General features: G+C 40.9%; 1 protein-coding gene across 1 annotated transcript in view; it reads right to left on the reverse strand.

Moving 5' to 3' along the window:
- Nucleotides 1-24,994, reverse strand: part of si (sucrase-isomaltase (alpha-glucosidase)) — a 72,676-nt gene extending 47,682 nt beyond the window's left edge. Inside the window, exons 1-17 of the mRNA XM_034604547.1 lie at nucleotides 24,870-24,994; nucleotides 23,882-23,981; nucleotides 23,638-23,758; nucleotides 22,209-22,318; nucleotides 21,825-21,976; nucleotides 18,395-18,566; nucleotides 17,919-18,018; nucleotides 17,117-17,229; nucleotides 16,881-17,006; nucleotides 14,253-14,384; nucleotides 13,310-13,429; nucleotides 10,265-10,378; nucleotides 9,390-9,474; nucleotides 8,608-8,725; nucleotides 6,135-6,306; nucleotides 4,679-4,795; nucleotides 2,326-2,480 (exon numbers count right to left, since the gene is read on the reverse strand). Coding sequence (XP_034460438.1) covers nucleotides 2,326-2,480; nucleotides 4,679-4,795; nucleotides 6,135-6,306; nucleotides 8,608-8,725; nucleotides 9,390-9,474; nucleotides 10,265-10,378; nucleotides 13,310-13,429; nucleotides 14,253-14,384; nucleotides 16,881-17,006; nucleotides 17,117-17,229; nucleotides 17,919-18,018; nucleotides 18,395-18,566; nucleotides 21,825-21,976; nucleotides 22,209-22,318; nucleotides 23,638-23,758; nucleotides 23,882-23,981; nucleotides 24,870-24,979 — 2,117 coding nt within the window. The 5' untranslated portion in view covers nucleotides 24,980-24,994. The remainder of the gene's footprint in view (nucleotides 1-2,325; nucleotides 2,481-4,678; nucleotides 4,796-6,134; nucleotides 6,307-8,607; nucleotides 8,726-9,389; nucleotides 9,475-10,264; nucleotides 10,379-13,309; nucleotides 13,430-14,252; nucleotides 14,385-16,880; nucleotides 17,007-17,116; nucleotides 17,230-17,918; nucleotides 18,019-18,394; nucleotides 18,567-21,824; nucleotides 21,977-22,208; nucleotides 22,319-23,637; nucleotides 23,759-23,881; nucleotides 23,982-24,869) is intronic.
- Between the last annotated feature and the right edge of the window lie 93 nt (nucleotides 24,995-25,087).

The following is a 25,087-nucleotide window of genomic DNA, read 5'->3' on the forward strand; positions in this document are numbered from 1 at the left end:
ATTGTCAGTGTTCACATTGAACTGGAGGGAATATGAATGGAATCATAATCAGAACGCCTTCGCAAGCGCTGCTCCTCTTTGGTGCATTCAAAAACAAACATAAATCCATTTAAGAGAACACCTATTAAAATTGTATTAAATAATAATATAATATTAAATATGTATGACACCGCTATTATAAATAATAAGTAAGTAAGTAAAAGGGTAAACTTCATTTTCCCATAGCAGTCTCAAACAGTTTGTACACATCTTGAGAACTGAACAGCTTCTTTCTCTACCTTTCTCTTTGTCTTATATCTGACCTCCTGATCTGGACCGTGGTCTGTCTTAAAGTGCCCTCTGTTGTAGACTATTTCCCCAGTGGGTTGGGTCTGAAATCACTTATTCATTCACTCCCGGAAAGGGACTTCTATGTAGAGGACAATATAGTGACCTCATAGGCAAAGTGAAAAACACCACGCCAGTAAGTACTGCGTTGTCGCCGCACATTCAAGATTTGCCATATCAACATCGGTCAGTACATATTCCACTGAGTGAGTTTTCCCACATGAATAAATAGAATATATTTAGTGTCTGCTACAACTTTCAGTTCCTTTTAATCAAGACTTTTCTATTTGCCGCTGCCTTCTGTTTAGTCACATCTGAAGCTTTCAATTCATTTCTTTTTATTCAGACATGGCGCAATTTTATTTTATCATCATACAGTACTCGCTCCTCATTCCATTTTTCTTGAATTTATTCAAAGCATGACGGTATGTTTTGCGCTGCTAGTGACTATTGGATGTAAACTTCTTTTCGCGGTGTATTGTGGGTTCCAGTGGGTCTGTCGTCCTAACTAATTATTCAGATAGCACTACAGAAGACTATATAATGAGCAGTGAGTGACGCAAATGTGCATGTGATGTGCACTGTCTTCGCTACTTCACAAATAAGAAGGGTTTTGCAAAGCGTTTAAAAGAGAAATGCAACACGTAATACGCTTCACAGAACATTCCCCTTGTTTCAAGCTGCTGTTAGTATGCTGCAGCATGTTCGTGTGAGGGATGAGCTCCTCTCAGATGAAAAGGGTTTCGCTATTATTCAGGGGAAATTGCAACATGCTTGTTGTCTAAAGCACTCCCTGCTAAATCTTATTGAGCAGCGAGCAATATGTTTTTGTTTTGGAGGATTAGCTCTCTCTCTCCCAGCAGGATCCTCGCCACCGCTCGGATTCTTTGAGAGACTTTGAGTCTTTTCCACCAACTCTGTATTACTGTGAAGGGTGAAGTGAGTTTGTGTGACTGAGGCCGATTCACACCTGAAAGTCCAGACCATGGTCCGAACCAAGGTTCATGTCTTTTATACAGTATATTATATTATATTTGTTTTGATTTCATATAAAAATTTAGGGAGCGCAATAAAGACTTTTGTATGAAATGCATACGTCCTGTCATCATCACCGACATTGGCTACATCTGACAGGTACGTAGATGGGCGTTTGTCTAGGCTCTTGTGTTTGCAAACCATTTTGAATAAATGGAATAAAGAAAAAAGTATTATTTCAGTTTCAATGAAGAAAATCTTCAAGCCAGTTCACTTAGTTAATTTGTTGCCATTGTAATTAATGGTTTAACTACCAGCAAAATGAACGTCCTCATAGAACAAACTACATCAGCAGAGGCAATGACTACAAACAGTTTCTAAGCTGCTTCATTTCTTTTTCTTCTTCTGTTGCTTGATGCTCTCTCAACTTCCTGCAATTAGTCTGAAAATCGGAACTATCCAAAAATGTTCATACTGCAAATGGTCTGAACCATGGTTCAGTTTGATCTGTACTGAGACCGCCTCTTTTGGTCGGATTGAATTTTGGTCCATCGGTCCTGACCGCAGTCCAAGGCACCTTTCACTTTTGGTTTGGACTAAACTGAAAAGTCCAAAGGTCCGGACCCAACAAGGTAAGTGTGTTAGCGCCCTGAATGTTCGAGCAGAGCACTGACGTTAGCAACACCTGTTTACAATATGTTTTATCGCGATTGGCTAATTCACAGCTGGGCAGCGACTAATGTCCAGTCATATTAATGCAAGTGGATGTTATGACCTCACACTTTTCACTGCTACACTGCACATTACGCTCATACCAATACTGTGTGCTGCACCACCTCACCCTCCTCCTAGGTGATACTTAACATTGTTGATTTCACTAAGGTTGATGCTCATACATGTGCTTTGCTAAAGAGAGATCAGATCTCTCAGCAGAATCCTCCTCTCTAGTATTTCTGCTAAATCAGGCTGTACAACCTCATTTTGGGTCTGACAGTGTACTTGTTATATTTTTGAGTGACTTACTCGTGCATGACAGGACGTACAACAGTCTCTCCTGTGGTGTGGGCTTTGTAGAAGAGCGTGTAGAGGTAAGGCAGGAGTGTGTAACGTATCCTCAGGTAATGTTTGGAGCTCTCCACCAGCACTGAACCATTGCCAAACACAGCTGGATCCTGGGGCTGGAGACAGAAAGATGGATTAAAGAGATGGCATTGATAAATGAGAGGGAAGGAGGGGGAGAAAAAAATAAAGATTTGTCTTTCATTCACAGGGGGAAAGAAAAAGAGGCAGATTGGAGGGTGAAGGAGAGAGTGAGTGGGAAGGAAGAGATATTGTGGTAAATGGAAAGATGGACTTGAAACGAGAGGATGGGAAGCTGGAGGAATTTTATTTTTAAAACATTGTAAATGTATTCATACTGAATAAGTGGATATTGACCTTTTATTTATAATGATTGCAATCCAAATAAACTTTAACACAGAACTAATTTGGCAGATTTTGTAAAGAAAACGTGCAAAGGAAAAGTTGAGAAAAAGAAATGAAGGAGGAAAAATGTGTGAGAAAGGGACAGACAGTGGATAGTGCAGAGTGAAAGGGTGATTAGCTGCTAACAGGCCGTGTTCCTCTCATCTGGCTAATCATTTATGCCCTCGGCCCCTCTGGGAGTGTGATGAGAACTCTGTGTGATTTCGTGTGTGTGTGTGTGTGGGTGTGTGTTTGGACTGGCCTGTATGGCTGTGTGACGAGAGCCGTGATTAGGGCAAAGCAAAGGTCACACATTAGCTGTCTCGTTTAGTGGAAATCATACTTCAAATTCATCATCATCATCATCATGTCCCTGTTCTCCAGCAACTAAAGCCCCCACCCCACCACCATTTCATTCTAATCCCCCCCACAACCTCAATGCTGTGCTATTTTTCATCAGTAATGCGCATAGAAATGTCACATGAAGAACGTTGCCTGAGAAATGTGCATGTGGCTGTGGTAAAAGTGATTATACTGTATGTTGGATTGTATTGGGTTGGATGACACTTTTTTGTTGTGGTTAAATATAAAATAAAAGTGCAAGGAATGGATTTGAGCTGAAAACCTTTGCATGCCTGACCAAAGCTAGGGAAGTCACCCTCCTTGAGGACATTTCAAAGTACATACGTTTGTGGGGTTTTAGGTGACATTACATTCATAAACTGTGTAGTATTTTCTTACTCTGGTTCTGTAAACTACTGTGCCGCTCAAATGTGATTGGTCATAAACATATTCTACATGTTTGTGACCAATCACATTTGAGCGGGCTTTGGTTGGTCCATGTGGAGAGAAAAAAGCTGGAACAAATTGAATGAAATCCATCGGCTATCGTTTTTTAAAAATGTATCTGCATTCATTAGCAGTTGGCTGTTTAATAGAGATTAGCAAAAATGTCGTCTGGACCTAGTGTTTGTGTTTTGTGTGGAGAAACTTTCAAGTGGCCCGACTTTAAACAGTGAACGGCTAATGGGAGACGAGAGTTTTGGCCTGGATATACGCAGTCTACTCCGGAAGCCCCAAAATATTGGATGTTGCCCCAGATGCAAATTTTTAATGAGATGATGACAAAGATTGACTCTGTTGGATTTGAAATGATTTCTACATTCCAGCACCTCCTGTTTGTTCCAGTAGTTATTAGGGAAAGCGTTAGATTCATCGGTTGGTCCTACTTTGAAGCCTTTTTCTCTTTTAGCATTAGAAGTAAAACATACATTTAAATAAACAAAAACTAAACAGTTCAGCATAAATATCACTTGGTATCACGTATGTAAGATGAGCAGCTCCACAGTCAAATAGTCTGATGCTACACATGCAACCAGAGCCACAGTTGGAGTTGAAGAGGTGGCGAGTGCAGAAGAGATAACAGTGCCAATTCAAAGGTTTGTTAAGGGTCTGAAGCCATATGGCACATCATACTGTGGTAATTCGACATAATTTAACATTGACATTATCGTTTTACTAAAGTGTAAAATTTCACCCTCTTCGATGAGTATCAGTCTGGCACTGAGCTTCTTAGCTGCGTTTTACTCCAGGCTCAAATGTTCCAATACCCACAGCAGCTACTCCTATAATGATTTTCCGCAGTGAACATCCCCAGTGTTAAACCCCGAATCAGATGTCCTGCTGCTCCTATTTTATAATACAACTCTGCCAGTGCTGGTGTGATGACAATCTCCATGGATACTGAAAGAAGTTTCTATTTTTAAACACTGGGAGTCATAACACCTATACAGTGTTATGAAATAAAGGGTACACCCTGCAGCACTTTAGACCAAACAATGGCCATTTGATACATAAATCTAAAACTGACAGTGTAATATGAAAATGACAAAAGAAAATGCCTCCACGGTACCTTATAGCCCTGAGCGTTGTGGTTCCGACTGAAGGGATAGAAGGCTCCCACCTGCATCCAGCGACGGCACAACTCTTCACTGGAGTTGTCAAAGAATCCGCAGATGTCGGCTCCAATCTGAAACACGTTCAGGGACGACAGCTTGACATTCAGCCACAACAGTACATTTCTGCCTGGGTCTGAAATGTTGTTTCAAATGTGTTGGAATCATATGCTTGGCATTCCGTTTCAGATAGAGAAAAGGGGATGTTGTTGGGTTCTAGTCTGAGATTGTGTTATGAATATAGACCACGGTAGCTCTATATTCCAAATGTCAGAAAGAGAACAAACAACTGATTGTGTTGGGTCAATAAATAGCCTATCCAGCAGTAAAAAATAGTGCCACTGACATGATCTTGCATATTTTACTTTCAAAATGTCTTTTTTTTGATGTCTTATCAATTTGTTCAAGGCAGCCAGTAGATGTGGGCAGTGATCTTTATTTACATTAATTGCACAGCAGAGTCCAAGAAAGAGATTCCAGTCAAAGGCCGCTCCTTGGAGACTGCTTGCTTTCTATTGTTTACGACCGGCCACATTCTACAACACACTCAATGGGAGGGGATCGATCCAAATCCCATTTCTCCTGCTTTCTCCCTTTCTTTGTGTGTGGGTGTGTGTGTCTGTGCCTAAAATCAGTTTGACATCTATGAGACCATCTGACGTGCACAGCCGGAGGATTGCATCTGTTTGACCCCCTCCCTGTTGTTTCCTGTGCACTGTTTGCGCTCTGTGCTCTACTCATATACATGTACAATTTGCAGTGCATTTTCTAGTGTGTGTGTGTGTGTGTGTGTGTTTTAACATGGTCTTGTTCTTCCAGATGTATTAATGGATGTCGTTCTCTTGCCTGCCCCTCAGTCTTTATGCTTGCGCCTGAACATGGATCTCAATTAGTGGCTGAATCCTATTTAAAGAGGCAAAAGGGAGAAACTTGTGAATGCCAGAAGTGCATGTTAAGATCTCTTTGAATGATGAGGTCTTAAATTTCTCTCTTCATACTGTATGAAAGTATAAAGTACCAACGCCAATGGGTATTTGCTAAAAATTAACCAAAATTTATGAAGCTTTCACGTGTCAGTTTAAAAAAAAAACCAAATTAAAACAGAAAAAAAAAAAAAAAAGAAGACATAACTGCATATGTGCTGTTACAGTGTCAATTTAAGAAGGTTACACCAAAAACCAACAAACAGAACTTTACTCTACAAATACACAGGCTCCAAAATAGTTCTAAAGGGAAATGTTAACACTGAATGTTATGATGTGATGTTTGAATCTGTGGCTCATGTGAAAAACTGTCCCAATAATAAGCCCTGCCATGGCAACCATGTAAAATAAAGTATCTTTACTTCTTTTCTCTGTATTTAAGCTGAACATGAACAGTATCCGCCCCCTTCTGTGATGGCTTGCTACTCACATAGGGAACACCAAAGAGCCCGAACTCGAGCATGCCGGGGATGGCCCATTTTATGTCGTTCCAGTTGGCGGCATTGTCCCCCAGCCAGTGACCCGAATATTTTCCCACACCTGGGAAGGAGGAGCGGGTCAACATCAGGGTACGGTTTCCCCCGAACACTCTCTGCAGAGCTCTGTGGGAGGGAGAGGGGAGCGGCGAGGAGCGATGGAGAGAGAAAGAGGTCATTAAGATAAAAAAGGACCTCGGGAGCGAAGGCGAGATATTTAAATGGCACAAGGGAGAGACGTATATCAAACACACAAGCACAAACATGCTCACAGAGTGGAGCCAGATGAAGAGATATGAGATGAGATGGGGACACAGCCAGAGCTGGTAGTGCTTTTCCTTCCCCCATTGTACAGTATTGTGTTTGATGAGGGAAATTGATGCAGCATTGATTTCCATGACAATACAAAACCCTGATGATGTTTACAAAATGTGTCTCCTGCCAATAATACATTTCAATTAGTGGACAGAGAGAAAGGAGACGAAAGGGCTTGGTTTAATGGCAAAGGAATGAGTCAGCAAGTCCACTTCACACGGCTGATATTGTCACCAATGCAAGTATATGCCTCTGCCTGTGTGCGTGAAACCATTTATGCAAGTGTTATGTTTTCCTTTGTGCATACATTTAGATGTGTCTGTCACAGGTAATATTGTCCCTCTGTACATCCAATAAATAATACAAGCTGCTTTTATTTTGTAGTCAGTGTATGTTTTTTTTTTTTTTTTTTTTACAACTAAGAGTCGGGATCCAGTAACACATATTCATTAGACTTTGGGAAGGATCAAACAATAACTTTATTGCCGAAGTGGTACCAGCAGAAAGCACACACATTTTTTTGTCACATCATAAAAGCCAAATATGAATGTTGACGTTTCTGCTTATACACATCCAAGGATATCGTTGGGATGCGTTGGAGCCCATTGTCATGACAACCTTTTGGAGATGTCACTCATTTCGAAATACTGAAAGCACTGTCATAATATCACTGTGAAAGAAACTTTTCTTTACTAGGTACTATGCTATGCCGAGAGTACAAACAGGTAAAGGTTACCATCTGAAGAGTTACACTTGCATTTTATTCAAATTCAATGATTTATTTATTTACTTTTTTACATCAGAGGTACATTTATAAGCTCACGGCAGCAATGAATCAGCACAAAATATATGCAGGATAACCCAGTAAGCGGGTGCAGGGGAAGCAAAGCAGCCCCTCCTGACATGAGATGTGTAACCTATTGGGAAAGTTGAATGTTATCAATACTTTGACCATTCATTAGTCTTACCCCTGGCACCACCCATTAGTGAAGGTGTGTGCTGCTTCCAAATGGATGCACTTTCCCATACCATCAGCATTAGTGCGAATTACATTTGCAACTATTGCCAACTTTAGAGTTGTGTGGAATATATATGGCTGATAGTTTGGAAACTATATAAATCCTCCATAAGACTGCAGTTTATAGCTCTGTATCATTTAAGTGGGGTGTATGGGTTTCCACCTAGTTACTCATCTGAATTTCAACCAAAGATCAAATTCCTCCTCCCTCTTCACCATCATGGTACGTAAACACAGTTCCAGAGGCAAGGGAAACTTTATGGAGCATGTATCTATTTAATGGTGTTTACAACCATTAACATAACTTGAATATATTGGACAAAAACTGGTGTGTCACCTGCATGCACAATGCACACGGTATTATATTCAGTTGAGGCTGGTTTGTGTTGCACCTTACAGTGGTAGAAAAACCATGATGACTTGTGATTAGTGCTGGGGTTTATTCTGTAAGTGCAATGTGAACTCAAGCCAGTGGGGGAGTGGGGAGGATCAGGTCAGGATAGTCCAGTACGATACAGGGTGTGTGTGTGTGTGTGTGTGTGTGTGTGTGTGTGTGTGTGTGTGTGTGTGTGTGTGTGTGTGTGTGTGTGTGTGTGTGTGTGTGTGTGTGTGTGTGTGTGTGTGTGTGATGATTGCCAATATTCTTATGATTACATCCTCTAGTTATACTAATGCCCCTGTGCAGGTTTGTGTAAGTAATGGGACCTTTATACTGTTTCAACGCCAGACCCAAATGAGAAATCCATTCTCTCACCCTGGGAGTCAGGCTCATTAACACATATTTCCTCACTTATCACACAGGATCCAAGTTGCAAATGGTCTGCAAGAGTCACAAGCTATGATTTAGCAGCTGGTATAATTCATCACGCTGCACTGAACCTACAGATCTTCTGCATGTCAGCTGCATAATTCTGTTCCCAGGACCTCTGACTCTAACAACACTTGATTCTAAAGCGTTTGTGTTTTCACATCACACTTTGCAATTTGGGTTTTGCCAGTGCCCCATTTCTCTGAAGCGGTGGCAGCAAGTTGGCCTCTATACTCTTGCACAAGCCGGCCAAACTACTTCTATCATCGATTGGGAATGCACTCACTTCTCGGTCGCCAGCACCATAGAGTAGCCATACAGACTGTGGACATCATAGTGGTTCCCCCAGGCCTGTTTGGCATCCATACAGAGAGTCTTACTGTACATCACCTCATCCAGAATCCCTGGGGGGTGAGAGAAAAGATGAATGAGGCAAAGAAACAGGGTGAGGTGAGGGGAGGTATGGAGTGAATGCAAAATAAAGGATGCAGTTGAGGGAAGGACAGCAAGGGGAGAGACGGAGAGAAGGAGAGAGAAGTTGATATATATACTGCAATAGGAAGTAGGGACAATAAGGAAATGAGGGACAGAGAGAGAGCAATGGGAGAAGAGGATGACTAAAATGATGTAAAATGATGCAGTAAAATGATGGCGGCAGGGGACCATGCCTTTTCCAGTTAGGATCGTCCTGTCTGAGACACAGTCCGAATAAAAGACGTGGCAGAATTTTCATTTTCGAAATTCTTCACCAGGGACCCACTACTATAGATGAGTTTTCCTCTGGACCTAAACTTACTTTATGAGCCGTTGTGGCTAATTCATCCACTTGTGCTCAGCATTTGGGCTACGAGCAGCAGGACCGTGGCAATATCTATCTCCTTGTATTTCAGTAACCTTAGCACTATGGCCTAACTGTTGATTGATAACTGTGTTGTAAGGTCAAAGTGAAAATACTGCAAAGACAAAGCATTCACAATAGAAACGCCTTATTGCAGCAACTTAAACTGTTTACAAGCAGCACAGATTGAGCATCACTACGACTCAGAACATGAAAATAACGTGTCTTACTTGGAGTGTAGGGAGGATAGTTGAGTTTGTTATCGGCACAGCCCTTGGTCGATCCTTTCTTGAAATTGGCCACCTCATTCATGTCCTGCAAGTTAGAAATTTCTAATAATCACCATGAGGTATAAAATGGTTACCGGTTTATACATTGGTAAAATTCAGAGCCAGAGTAGAAAAGATTTACCGGTGTAACCAGTGGATATACCAGTGTAACTATATGACATCATTATTTCTATTTTTGTGAAGTTCAGTAAATTGTTGAACCTGAAGTCAGTTGGTTTACAATCTAAAGGCCTCCATTTTCAATGTCAATGTTGCACAGTTGATATGATGTTATATGGTGGAATATTATGTTTTTTAAGTTTAGCTATTTTTGGCACATTTAACAAAATCGCAGTTATTATTATACTGATAAACGTGATAACTTTGTTCATTATAGTCATGATACAAAATGCTCACTGTTTCATGTCTAATTACAATTTTTCATGAGAGGCCACTTGTGTTGTGAAGTCAAAATTATTCCACTAAAATCCTGAAAAGGAGACATATTGACATCAAACATTTCATACAGGTGATTTGACTCATGTTGGTAAAATGACCTGGGCTGACTGAGGTTTTTGAAGTGAGATGGGGAATTGTGCTGACTGCAGTAAACAGCCAGAGTAATGAGTGAGCCCAATCCATACTTACAGCTGAGAAATCATTAACAGTATAAAATAAATTCCAGCCTGTTTTTGTGTATGAGCTCACTGTTCAAACCACAGTGACGTAATTGCCACGGACAAAATTCAAGTCTGCCACCCCTTGTGCGAATGCAGCTGGCTGCAGAACAACGTCAGTTTCTGAATTTATGGTTAGCATGTGGAAAATTGACTTACAATCCAGAGGGCATCGTGTTTGATCTCCCTGGAGAATCGCTCGTACTCATCAACCCACCAGTCTATGCAGTTTTGGCTGGTGTAGTCTGGGAACACTGTCTCTCCTGGCCACACCTGAAAGGCAGAGACAATGAGATGCTGCGTGTTTACAAGCACTTTTTAAACAGTTTCCGGTATAAAACTCTGAGCTCATTAGTTTGGCATCACTGCGAGAGCTTCTTCACTGACAGGCACTCGCTTTAGGTTTTGTTTTGGCCAAGTGGATGTCGTTAAAAAGTCTATTTAAAAGCATCCGACACAGCTTGTCCTTGTGTAGACAAGAAGCTAGCCTACACGATACTTTACATGTGAAACAGCATGATGGGGCATGATCAGCTAAGATGGCGTAGGCGTAGCGAGAAATGTCAGAGAAACCGCTTAGAGTTGTGGAAATGACAAAGAAAAGAGGACAGAAGAGAGATGAAGGGAGGGAGGGGGTGTGTGTGTGTGCGTGTGCGTGCGTGTGCGCGCGCGTGTGTGAGAGACAGAGATGGCAAAGGAGAAAGGGGATAGAGAGACAGATGAGTTGAGTAAGAGAACAGAGGAGAGGAGAAATCGATAATGCAATAGAAATCTCTAGACGTGACTGTGTTAGAAGTCGTCCTTAATGACATGTATTGAGAAAAATGATTAATCCATGGAGAAAAGCAGATATTTTCTATAGATGTGTGTGTGTGTGTGTGTGTGTGTGTGTGTGTGTGTGTGTGCACGCACTCACATTTGTGAATGCGCCTTTCGAGCGCAGTACATATTAAGTCTCAAGGTTGCTCCACTGTAGCTATCTTTTACCTTTACTTCCACCGCCAGTAACTTTACAACCCAGCTTGAGGTAAAGACATGAATCATGCTCATATACGCTCACGTGTGCACACACATATTTACACACACTTGCACACAGATTTATGGGCAGATGTTTTTGGCAGGTGGTCAGAACTCCAAGGTCACGGATTATTGATAGTATACCGCACATTTTACTTTTTTAACCTCTCCAGCTGCTTACCAATACTGACAGCCCAGTAAACACTTTGAACAAACATTTTCACCCTATATCTTTATGTCCATTTGGCTGTTTTTATGCTTGTCTCTCTGTTAGTCCTCATATCTATGTCATTACCTGTCCGTCTCCCTTCTCCAACTTGTCCCTATCTGCCCCTCTGCCTGTTCTTCAAAGTATCCTGTCTGTCCCTATTTTAGTTTTTACTTGATAATCTGTCTTTTTGTCTCTCGTGTGTCTCTCTCCCACTGACTTCCTGTGTACCAGCCTGTCACTCTCCAATCCGCTCAGAAAGACAGCCAGTCTGTCTCCCTGTGCATTTCCCTCTAATCTATTATTTGTGTCTGTCTGTCTGCCTGCATCTGCCTTTTTCTCTGCCTTGTTTCTGTCTTGTCATGCCTACCTTTAAACCTGCAAACTCCTTTTACGTATTTATATGTTTTTTTTACTCCAAGCTGCTCTGTTTACTCCCATCCAGTTTTGCCTCGGTGCTCAGAACAGATCTGTGCGAGTGAGGTCCTTGCTATGATTTCACTTGTATGCTGAAACATATGGGGAACAGAAAAGGCTTTTATCCTTATCTTTGCAACCAATTAGCCGTCTTAAAAGCAGAATAAATATCAGCCATGCCGCTGCATCTCCTTTATCACTGGCAGGGCTACCGCAAAGGTCATTTTGCAAAGACCCTCATGTTTTCAAAACAGGTACACATAGATTTAATATGGTTAGGGGGGGGCAGGTGGAAAATAATCAATTATAATCACACGTGGCAACATAAAGCACAAACCAAGACTAGCTTCTCATTTAGAGGAATGGAAATACAGAGATGCACACTCAGACAGACTTGCTCTCTCCACCTCTTGCATGTAGACACACACACACACACTGATGCACTGATGCACTGATGCAGAACATTTTAAGATTAAACACCAACGTGGAATCAATGCATATGTTTGACCTGTTATAAACAGCATGAAAAAGCGATTAACAGAGGGGACTGGACCTAATCGTGTGTGTAATCAAAAGCAACACTATAAAAGCGCGGGAGCAACAAACTTTAACCCCCCTGGTTTCAGCTCTCTGCAGGGGAGAGCTTTTTAAACCCGTCATCTGGGTCGAACTTCTATAGGGAGAATATTATGGTTTGATTGGGACACACATTCATGTGCATCTATTTTACAGTCGTATTGCATGACGAATTCTCGAATGTAAAGGCCCTAACACTCAACGGCACAGCATGTGGCAGAACGTCAGCGCAGTTGGATTTCTATGAGTCATAAAATCAACAAGGTTCTACGTAGATTCAACAGGAATCTTTGCCTCACCAACATTGTGATGTTGCTCAATTCAACTTTTTCATGTTCGGAAAAAACTCTAGCTACCTCAACTGATTTAACCATCCTATTACGTTTAGGATGAATTTGACCCCATTGAATCTTTAATGTCACTAAGTAAATGAGTAACATCCATTTTTCCCCATATTTAATGACTGATTCTACTGTGTAAACCTGCAGTGTACATAATGATATTTTCTCAATGCCCTATGCACATTTGGGTTGGCATGTCTTTGTAACCAAATTGACGCCGAGATCTTTTAGGTAAAAACCAGAAAGTAGTATCAGTATTTTACATCCCTTTGTTTTTGATTATATTGAGTCCAAAGGGTTAGGGTTGCAAATTTATGAAATAAATATACATCCGGTTGAGAAATCTCACGAATGATTAAGAAACCATGGGTGTTGGGAAAATCTAATTCCTCCAAGAACTATGGCTTTGTTTAAAAACTACATAAAAGTGAAATTGCAAACAACCTCAGTGATTTCTCTCACCTGTCCTTACCATAATGTCGTCGCCAAGCACTGATTCTTTTTTTCAGAGTCAATGTTGAGTTTGATCTTTATATTGTGTGTATTTGTGTTGTGTATTTGCTTAAATTCATATAAGAACTTCATTACAGGCCCACTCATTTTATCTGCACGCGCGTCATTGTCTTGTACCCGAATTCAACTCACCTCACCAAGCATAGGAGTTTTCCCATCTGATTCAGTTACCCAAGCGTTCTTCTCTGTCCCACGGTCATAGGAGCCGTATGGAGCATTCCCTGCTAGCTTACTGGTAGCAACCGCAGGATCCTGGGTACAAAGTCACATGTGTTAATATGAGAGAACAGAAACTCAATGAACGGTAAACTGTTGATGAACTGTAATTTACTGCATTGATTGCAAACTACATAGCATGACTGTCTTCATAACAGTTGACATTGTTGTAATAATATATTCAATAAGTTAGTGTAGCTGAATAAAAAGCTCTGAAACTTGATTATAGCTGGAATACATATCAAATGTTGGCCTCTGCCGGCATTGGCCACTCCTGTTTTGTACTTCTTCAGGGTCAGGATCTCAAAGCGCTGCCAGCTTGTGCATCCAGTTTGGACAGCCTAAAAATCTTGTTGCTACTTTTGATGATTTGCAACTGAGTGTAAAGCAGCCTGGATGGGTCAGCACCTCCAAGTGTGAGGCCATAGTTCTCTGTCAGAAAACAATGAATTGCTTCCTTCACGTTGAGACAGAGATGCCATCTTATTGTAACTGTTATCGCCTTGGGAAGTAGAGTTGCCACCCCTTGCATGGCCCCCTCCACTGGAGGTTTTGTGGGCAGATCCAACTGGTAGGAGACCCACGAGTATAGACCCAGAACATACTGGAAGTACTGGAGGAAGATCTGGACTACCTGCTCCCACCACAACACGACTGATACCAGATAAATGGCAGAAGACGGATGGAAAGATGGATTGATATATCAACCCATCGTCACAATCATTTGCCTATCATCACAATCATCTGTCCTGTAATGTGATCTATTAACCACACCCTGAGATACAAAGTTCACTACCAACAATTTGTTATCATCGGAGGCATAGAAGTTAGATGTTTCAGATAAAAAGGCTTTTCTTACCAGGATGAGGATGTATCTCTGCCCCTTCTGATGGAGGTAGTCAGCAAACTGAGGTAGCTCACTGAACTTGACTTTGTCGTAGGTGAAATCTTTCTTATCCTCCATGTAGTCTATGTCAGTGTACTGAATGTCCTGCATGGTGATAAGAACACATTGTCTGTATGGGGAGCACAAGTGCATGTTATACTTATTAATATCATGCAATTTAGGAAAATAAAACATTCAAAATAAAATATTCCTTAGTAACTATAACCCAGTCTTGCGTTTTCATACCATTTTTGGAAAACACTGTTATATTTTGTATTCATTATGTTCTTAATTTATTACACTTAACTTTACTTTAAATAGGTTATGTCATTTGATATTCAAAACATAAATGGAGATGGTATAATGCTAGCATGACTTCCTTCCCCTATAATCACAATTGCATCATGCATGAGGGAAATACAATTCAATGTGACTCTTAAATCTGCAACACGGATGCTTCTGCTTCTTTGCTTTCTTTCAAATAACCTCTCAAAATTGTAGCATCTGCAGTATGACTTGAACACATCCTCCTAACACAGTATAATGGCTAATGTGCTGCTAAACCTTGGAATGACAATGGGGATGTTAACACATTCTTCTGTTATTTGCCAGGGTGTGACTTCATGCTTGCTCTCTGTCTGACGGTCTGCCAAAATCTCCTACATGTCGATAGAAGAGAGGATTTGGAAGGCTCTGCCAGCTCCTTCCTCTAATGGTAATCAGTTGCAGACATATTAGAGGGAATGTGATAATGCCCTCTGTGGTCTATCTAATGGTTATCAAATATGTCCCTGAGTAAAGCAGGAGAGGAAGCGGCTGCCTCCTAATGTCTTTGGATATGAAAGAGAGATTGGAGATTATCAGAGGAAACTATTGAGATGGGTAGGACATTTGTTTGTATTTGATCTTTAGATAAGTCAGAGTTCAAACAGTCGTTAATTGGCGCGGTCATAGTGGACTGTGATACAGTTAACGGTTTTATGGTGACATATAAAGATTAGGTTTAGGAGTTTCGCTTAGTAATTAAGGAATAAAGTATATTAAACACCAGAGCTCTGGGCACGAGACGATTCTTACAGTTACTGTCAACAGGCCCAGACGGAGATGAGCAGTCCAATCCCAAGAAAATGTCAACCAGAACTGGTATTTCTCAAGTGTTGGAGTAGTTTTAACATTCAGATCAGGATGAATGATATAATGAAAGGAACTCAGTCGATTGATCTTTGATCAGCGCTAACATTCAGTGACGCTTGAAAAATAGTGGTCCTGGAACTGAACCTATAGAGCCCAGCAGACTCCCCATTATTTGACAGAAAGCTGGATTACCCCCTCTAAGCTAAAGGGCATCCCTATCACTCTGGCTGCCTGTTGAACTCCTGCTTCGACCTTCATATCACGTCTTCACAGATAGTGTAGTGGTTAAGGCTCTTTCTTCTGGAACCTCACAGTAGTGAATATTGAAGTATTGCTTTCCTCCAACTTCCCTCTATTTGTTGCAATTTGCATGGCACCGAAATTATTGATATAATATGGAGAAAGCCACATGTTTTCATTTCATAGACTGTAACTGATTGAGAAGAATGATCTTGTGCTTCTAATGTGGTCTCTGGCAAGGCTGTATGACTGGAGAACCTGCAGGTCTTGCAATGAGTCGAAGGATGGCTACGAAAACCTGGTATTATTACTGTAATATCGAGAAGCTCAGACATTATCAGTTCTGCTCTCAATTCAGGAAAATAGATTTTCTTGCCACAGGAGAGTTAAAAAAAAGATTTCTCTTTCAGAGCCTGTGTTCAAGGAAAGGGAGCAGCTCTCTTTATCGTGTGTGTGTGTGTGTGTGTGTGTGTGTGTGTGTGTGTGTGTGTGTGTGTGTGTGTGTGTGTGTGTGTGTGTGTGTGTGTGTGTGTGTGTGTGTGTGTGTGTGTGTGTGTGTGTGTGTGTGTGTGTGTGTGTGTGTGTGTGTGTGAGAGTCAGTGAGTGAGAGTCAGAGAGTGAGAGTCAGTGAGTGAGAGTCAGAGAGTGAGTGAGAGTCAGAGAGAAAGATTTACATCAAGTAAAAATATTGATTTAAAAAATAAAAATGAATGAAGGACTTTTTTGACAGTATTTGTGCTGTAGTTTGCCTGCAGCCCCAACATGACTGTAAAAAACATTTCTTTTCAATATTTACAAAAAGAATGGATAAATGTATACTGCAGTATCGGCAAGAGTAGCAGTACTGTTGAAATGTCAACAATACTCATATCTAACTGAGGTATGATTTTTATTTAACATTTGTTGAGATGCTAAACCCAGTGAAAACAAAATGTGACAAGAATTTTTACACTCAATGTTGGCAAAAAAAATAGAGTGTGAAAGTACCATACGTGTCAGGGCATGTACACCTGGAATTCATAAAATATAAAGCATAATATTGTAATATAAAACAGATAAAGTATGTGAACATGGTTCCACCTTTTCTCCAAAGAGTGTGAGGAAAAGGAAAGCAATAGTCTTGATAGCAGTTTTAAATGGGGGCACAGATTGCCAGACATACTTCGTGCAAACAGCCAAGAAAATAAACTAAGCTAAAGAAAGACAAGTATGCAGACTGGAGCTTACATATGGGAGGCTCACGGCGCGGTTCCTCTCCACAGTTTTCTTGACCTCACTCAGGCTGCCGTAGTCCCACCGAGAAAGCTGGAAACCCAGTGACCAGTAGGGAGGAATGACGGGCCTGCCGATGAGCTGGAGAGCATGATTGGACATATTGATGCATCTACTATTCCAAGACGACAAACTGCAGACTTGCGCCACATGTTTTTTCCCCTTTTTTGATGAAAACAATAATTTCTCACCTCAAGGAACTCCTGCACCACTTGTTCTGGTGTGTCCCCAAAGAGAATGTAAAAGTCAAGGATTCCTCCAATCGTCCTGTAGGTCACAGCTGGAGTGGGCTGCAAGGTCACCTCTGAACAAAGAAAACCACACACCAAAGGTATGGATGCTACGAACTTGATTCTGACTATACTTTACAAAGAAAACAACCCTCAAATGCCCCCTCATAAAGTTGTTAACCATCAAAACCTCTACTTTGAGAAGTTTTCTCATCTTTTTCATCCTCCAGAGGACTTCTGGACCCCCACTTCAATCAACACACCTTCCTATCAGTCAAGATAATCCATCAGAGGTAAAAAGGGCTTTTGTATGGGGAGACTATAGACATGAGCAAGAGAAACATGTCAGCAGGCATTCCCATTGCTTTCAGTCATCTCCTTCATAAAGTAAAGCAGCCTTGCAATATTCTCTTTGATGTGTCAGCACAATGTTTTGATTGAGGCAACAGCAGATCCATTTGTGTTACAAGAGAGGCACCTAACTGAAAACCCTTGAACCATTTTCAATTGGTTTTTTTTCCCCCCAATGATTTGCAGGCCTGTGAATCTATATGTGCTTACGTGTATTATACTATAAATTTCCGTGCATTCTTCTTTTTAATGCCCACATGTTACTGCCACCTTTCCCCAATGTGCTTTTAAGTAGCTGCACCTCTCAAGGACATCAAAATTGTTTTTGTGCTTGCACACATTGCATGCGATTGTATATGTCTATTGATCCGCATGTGCACTTGAATGTGTGTGTGTGTGTGTGTTTCTTTACCCATAGCATTGCTGTTCATAAGGAAGACCCCGAATGACTTTCCGCTCTCATCTTCCAGACAGAGGAAAAAGGGATAGTGTCCATAGAGGTTATGTGTTCCCTGCAGGGAAGGTGGAGAGATGGAGGGATGAAGGGATAAAGGGAAAGAAGTGCGAGTCAGACGAGGGAGAAGTGGGAGATGTATTGAAGCTGAGGGGGTGACTTCGCTGCCTAATCAGCTTACAAGACATTCAATTATAAACCCTTTGGGAAGGAGAAAACACATGTAGGGACCTCATGTAAACATGCCACTTACACACACACACACACACACACACACACACACACACACACACACACACACACACACACAATCAGTTGCATTATAGCACATGTAGAGGTACAAATACTCTGTCTTTATGACATAAATGTGAATGCACACGCTTGTCTTCATGAATCAATAACATTGAAAATTGATAGTGAACAGGACTCCTCACCCCATTAGGGAAAGCGTCTCTACTGAAGATGGGCCAGGTTTTCCAGTTTGTGTCATGGCGATACTTTTGGTGCACATGCTCTCCCAGGCCGTAAATATTATGGGATGGAAGCTTAGCAGACAGTTGTAGGTACTGGTCTGCAAACACCAGAGGAGCCATCGTAGTGTCAAACCTGAATACATAAAATACATTAAAAAAGAACAGGTTACCACCACTAGGAAGCAAACGATGGACTGATGAGATGGAGCAAAGAGGTGAAGAGGGGGGTGAGAGGTGGACAGACACTCAAATTTTAAGAAAATAAAAAAGGGAGAGGAGACAGACCATGCCATCAAGCACTGATAAGCCCTCTGGGTAGCATTTCTCTCGCCTTCAAAACAAAACATACACTGGTATTTGAAATGCTTAGCCTGGCTGCTTCCTGCTGTTTGAAGAAAGGGTCGCCAGTTACTTCAATTGTATTGGATTTGGCAGCAACACATTTTACCCCTGAAACTCTGAAAGTGTTTTGTGGACTCAAACATTTCACCCATCCCTCCATCGGCATAGTGGTGAGTAGATAATGGCCCAATCCCATTTTCACCCATTCTCCCTACCCCTACCCTTCGAGGGTTATCTTGCCCCTTGAAATGGAGACACAAGGGTTAGTGGTTGAAATCTTCCCCTACGAATTGGGACAGCACTTCAAGAGGCTATTATGTCATCAGTAGTTGTCGCTTTGCCGGGGATGCCATTGTAATAACATTGTTGAGATCTTAAATAAACCAATGCTATTGCTTGCAGTTACTAAAGTGACAAACCTATAATATCCTAATAACATATTTTCTAATGCAGGTGAATCGATGATATTTTCCATTCATCCAATGCAAATTGAAAAGCTTGGATGCCCTGCATTATTTCACATATAAATCAAAAGCACACTGCTTCAGGCTGCTAGCAGGGGTCTGTAGGCAACCCTGCCTGGATGCTTTGTTTTTAGAGGAGCAGTTAAGTTCAGTAGCCTCGCTGCTATACGCTTGTTAAATCAAGGGCATCATGTACCTTCAAAGAGGGGGGGGATATATATCAAAATACGAGATTATCATGCAATAACGATGTCATTTCTTTTTTTAGGTTATTGTGAAAATGACCATAATACATTGAAACGATGTTAAACTAAGATATTACAATCATTATCGTAATTTTAAAATCCTTACTAATGGAGAAAATCCTACATTTGTGGGTCTCCCATCTTGCCGATGATTCGCAAGGCATTCTGGGCAATTTTCGTAGCCCTCGGTTTGAAGTGTGGGTCTGAAAAATCTCCGTTTCGAGGGCTGTACAGCTCTAACACTTGCCCCTACCCCTCCATCCCAACAATAATTCGGACACACTACCACTACATGCTAATGCGCAAAAAAGGAGGGGAAGGGCTAAGGGGCAGGCAGAAGGGGTAATATGGGATTGAGCCATAATGAGTTCATTTTCATTTTTTGTGGAACTATCCCTTTAACACTGTTATCGTGTCTGTTTCTCAGTACGAGCAGACAGGGCTGACAGACTGGCCTACAGGTCAAAGAGCAGATGTCTGATCCCTCCATCAATAAAACTTTGGTGGAATTGATAAATAAATATCCATTGCAGTATTTATTGTGCTGATAAAGAATATAAACCTTGTTATCAGAGTACTTTATGTTGTAGTGGTTATACTCTTCTTATGGGAATAACACATTATAAAGATGGTTATCAAACCTTAAAAGAGTGAATGAACTATTGCTCTTGATAAAAACCAAACAGCTGCTGAAGCATGTGCAGCACAAATGTATCGATAAATAGTGGATTTGTCGTCCTTCTACAAGATCAATGCTGGGATTTTCTGCTTATGAATAAATTAACACTTTACATGTTTACATTTAATCTGATGTTGTGAGGTTCTTTGTAATTCAGCCTTTGTGAGATTATGGCACTAAACTTTATTTGAAGTCATGGTGTGTACAGTATAATGCAGATAAGATTTTACTTTTGGACTGGGCAATAAAACAATATTGCAATATAGGTTTCATAAAAACAATATAACAAATTTCCAATATATCTTGATTTAACACTTCTACAATGTAGAAGCACAGTGAGGAGGAATAAAATGCAATTTATCTACTTTAGATTTGTAAAAGTTTTGCTCTATATTAAGTGTGTATTGAGTCATTCTGTGCTCTTAAAGAAGAAGGGAGTTTAAAATCACAACCTTCACTGAGGAGCAGAAATCAGTCTTTAAATTTAAAAGAAATAAGAATGAGAAATTTGTTATGATGATTATCGATATCGACTCACAGGATTTTTTTTAAAATCTTGATAAAATATACACGACTAAGAGTGATAATGGCCATTCACATAACAAGTGACCTCTCTTATTTCTAGACAGCCTATAATCTCCAGCTAATCTTCAGGGCAATCTCACTGCTTCTGGTTGAAGGTCGTGCAGTTTTGAAAAAGAAAACAATCGCACTTCATGCACCGGTGAGTGATGTAAATCAGGGAGACTAGCCAAAGGTTTTCATGTGACACAGCAATGATTCTCTAACTAAGTTCAATGTAATGTGGATATTTAACTCTTTGCTGTACAGACAAAACTGAAATCACAGGATCAGAATGCAGGGTTCGAGTTTGTCTGAATAATAAATACGTCTCAGTTCAATTTTTCTTTGTAAAGAGCTCTGGCTTCCAACTTCCTCGAGAAGAAACAGGAGTCCTCTCGATTAAAGTGAAATTTGCAGGAACATTTGTCGTACGCTGTAAATGATCCTTATCCTGAACAGCGGAGCAGCGTGGGCTCTGAGGAGTGATTGATCTCCATAATGTCACCAAGGGCTCACCAAGTGTGCCGTGGATTGACATGGACATAATTACTTGTTGCCGTGGTGAACTAACATGCAACACAGGGAAGGTGTCACACATCATTACGAGGGAATAATGCACGGGAATGCGATTATATGGTTGCTACACACACACACCACCTTAAAGGATTTCTGACATAATTGCATCAAACGAGATACAAAAAAAATAGAATCATGTTAATGTATTGACAACTGTCAATTCTCACTTCAGTGAGCTTGAGAAGCCTGGGCGCTGACAGATGAGACACCGAGGCACAGCTACACAGTTCATATGGTGGATGGTCAGCCTTGCTTGCAGTATCAGCTTCATAATATTCACCACCCTGCTAAATTTAGTGTTTCATCTACTTGGAAGGAATGTCCTCATGTACCTCTAAAGTTCTGTAAAGAAACAGAAAAAGCTGTATATTTTAAATAGGCATAAATCACTGCATATAATGTGATTTTTGAATAAATACAGTACGGATTCGGATTGTTTGCTGTCTGACACCATCCTTTTCACACAGCCTCCCTCTGCATCTAACACAAACATGTGGAAAAACTGCAGAGTGAGCACTCACAGCACTTTATTGTTCTCCTTCCTTCGCACAGTGAGGCCAAAGGGTTTCTGTGAGAGCTCCAACGTGTGGTGGACTGGGCTGGATGGCTCACTCTTGAGGCTGCTGACGTGCTCATGCGGGACCTCGAACCTCTGCTTGTGGGCATCATAGATCTGAGGGAAAGGAAACAGCCGTATAGGCAGCGTGAGAGTGGCCCTGCGATCGTGTCCCCACTTTGTTGTGCTATTTTTGTCCTCTTCTGCTCAGCTGCCGTCGCGTTAAAGATGCTTTGATTTAAAAAACGCTATTAAAATTAATTTGACTTGACTAGATGAGCCATAATTTCCTCTGATGTCAAAACATAGATGTGTTTGTGTGAGAGAGTTGGTGTCTGTCGGCATGTACCTTAAATCTGAGTCGATTGTTTGACTGCATTTCAGCGTGAAATGACAGCTCTTGTATATCATCCCCAAACAAAGAAGGAGAGTCCATTCTCTTCAGCTGGGCTTTCATCACTGCAATTCAAACACATGATGATATGAGGGTAAAGGTTACAACACAGGAAGAACAACACTCTTCTATAGACCTGTGATCTTGGATCTTTGTGCTGAACTGAGTCAAGTATTACACAGATCGACCGACGGGACCGAACCATCCCAGTACAAACACAAGTACTCACCTCTCTGGTTTATTAGCCGACAGGTCTGTGTGTGTGGTATGATAAACTCTGTAAAATATTTACCTTTCTATGTAAAACACATTACATATTCCTGAGAAGAGGTCCAATCAGAGAACACCAGTGTGAGTGGACTATACGTATGCAGAGGCTGTACAAAATACTCCACATTAATCTCTTTATGCCCCAATGGTTTTTTTGTTACAGTCAGTGCAAAGGAATCCTGGGACAGTAGTAGGTGTATCAATTTTGCCAACTAAGCTAAATTTGAAGCTATCTAAACTTGCATTTTAAGGCATCGTGATAAAAGACAATTGGTCGTCATACGATAAGAAGGATAAAATGGTTAATCACAACAAATATCTATGATGAGTGAACTGCAACAATAAAAAAGTCCTAAACTTAAGAACAGATCAACTGGAATGGGAATCCATTCAAACACAGATACATTCCCAGGTTATTCATTTACCAGTATGATCAAAGGGTGCAGTTCGCTTACACAGCTCCGCTGCCTCTAAGGTAAATGTTGGTCATTTGCATAGTAGCCTTGAGCAACACCTCGGCAGAATGCATGGAGAATATTTGAAGACAGTTTAACTTGTAACAAAAGAAGGAACGCTTTCATGTATTTTATGTATTGGTTCAAATCTTAGTTGAATAATATCAAGCCAATCTACCACTGTAAATTCGTTTTTTTTAGCATTTCTTTTATTTAACCAATGTTGTCACACAAAACAAGCCCCAAACACATGCATAACATTTCAATTTAAAACGTTTTCATAGTTAATGTGACTGCAAATGTTGTAGTTCAGACTTAATATAAAATGTCCAATGTCTCTTCTTGCCTTTATGCACTAATTCAAGTTCACATAGGGCAGTGAAATCAAGCAGAAAATGGAAAAGTCTGGGTGGCGCAAAGTCAATCATGTTTTCTGATATGCCATCCATGTCAAATTTCACAGAAAACTATGCCTTAGGCAAAGTGAGTGAAGAGGGAAAAATGATGTGAAGAGGACGGACGGACTGAGGGAACGTGAAGTGGATAGAATTAGAAAATAGGCTAAACTGAATGCCAAATGTTTTCACCGGTCAGCGAGCACATGAGTGAGAAAGCAGGGTAGCGAGACAGAGAAAGAGGAGAGGAGAAAGGGGATTTACCAAAAGGATTCGGCTGCTCCACTGATTCTGCTGTGTATCCGTGGTTGGTTGGGAAGAAACACCAGGGAACATTTATGTCATCCAGGGGGGCCCAGCAACATCCACGTTGTTCACATCTCAGCTGTTACAGTGGGACGGTTGCTGTTATTATTGTTATTATCATCATCCACAGCACCATTAGTGACGGTAATTTCCAGCTTCCCACTCTGTTCATGGGCTATTGCATAATAATAGTCGTGCATACCTTTGAGGCTCCTGCATCAGGGAAACAGTCCACTCTTTCAGCCTGGGAAATATGTGGACACTGAGGAACGAATGGTTCCGTCGTGGTTTCTGCAACAACAACAAAAAAAGTTTACACCAGGTCTAATGCAGAAATTTTAAGTGAAAATCCTGTTCTTTAATGACTAGTATTCAGTCTGTTCATGAGCTTTTGTATTCATAAACCTTTTAGACAATAGCTGTGTCTCAATCCAGGTGCTGCATCCTTCGGAGGTTTAATTTGAAAACCAATTGAATCACAGCGGCGCCACTAGGCTATCCCATTTCAAAGGCTCCTTCAATCGGGCCAACTAAACAGATTTCATCCCAGGGAAACTTAAACAGGCTTAAACAGGCCGATCCTTCCTGGCCCAACCTATCACAGGATTCATTGCGCCGATAGACCAGACTGTCTAATTTTGGTTTTGCCTTAGCTGGGCTACACGGCACACGAAGAACGCCTTCTTCTTGGGCCAGGTAGACCGCGTCCTCCGAAGTTGGCGGCCTAAGTAGGCGGAATTGTGACACAGCTATAAAACTACTAAAGTTACCAGCCAATTGTGGAAGAATTCTGCTTCTTCTTTTTGTTTCCCAAATGCAATAACCCTTTTTTCATTAAAAACTAGGGCCATATATCTGCAAGGCTGTTTGTACAACATGGACTACATGACAACATAACACAAACTTATCAGCAGGCCCATTTGTACTTGAAAAAGAGTTAATAATTCATTACATGCACTTCTCTCCAACTCTCTGCTGATCTCTATTAGTCAGTTCTCCATATAACACATAAGAACATGCAGATTACTGGCAAAACCACGTGGCACTAGTGTGTGTTTATTCATTTGTCTGTGTAATCTGCTATTCTGGCTATAATTGAAGACTATTTTTATTATGTATATCTGTACATCATGCATTATTGTAAATTGCATATACAATATCTGCATATTTGTGTTCACCAACCATTTTTCCCAGGTTCTCCGATGGCAAACAGAACGATAAGAGTGATGGCCGCCACAGACATCAGTATGAACATGACCATGAGGATCACCTCCAAACCTGAGAAATGCTTTTTCCCCATCTAACAAACAAAAATCACACGTAACCATGGAGACACATGCCTCGATAACAAAGGCCAACATCATTAACAGTCATTAATGACACCAAGTTTACTAAAGGCAAGGTCTCA

Source organism: Hippoglossus hippoglossus, chromosome 13 (assembly GCF_009819705.1).
Source record: "Hippoglossus hippoglossus isolate fHipHip1 chromosome 13, fHipHip1.pri, whole genome shotgun sequence".
Lineage (NCBI taxonomy): Eukaryota > Metazoa > Chordata > Actinopteri > Pleuronectiformes > Pleuronectidae > Hippoglossus > Hippoglossus hippoglossus.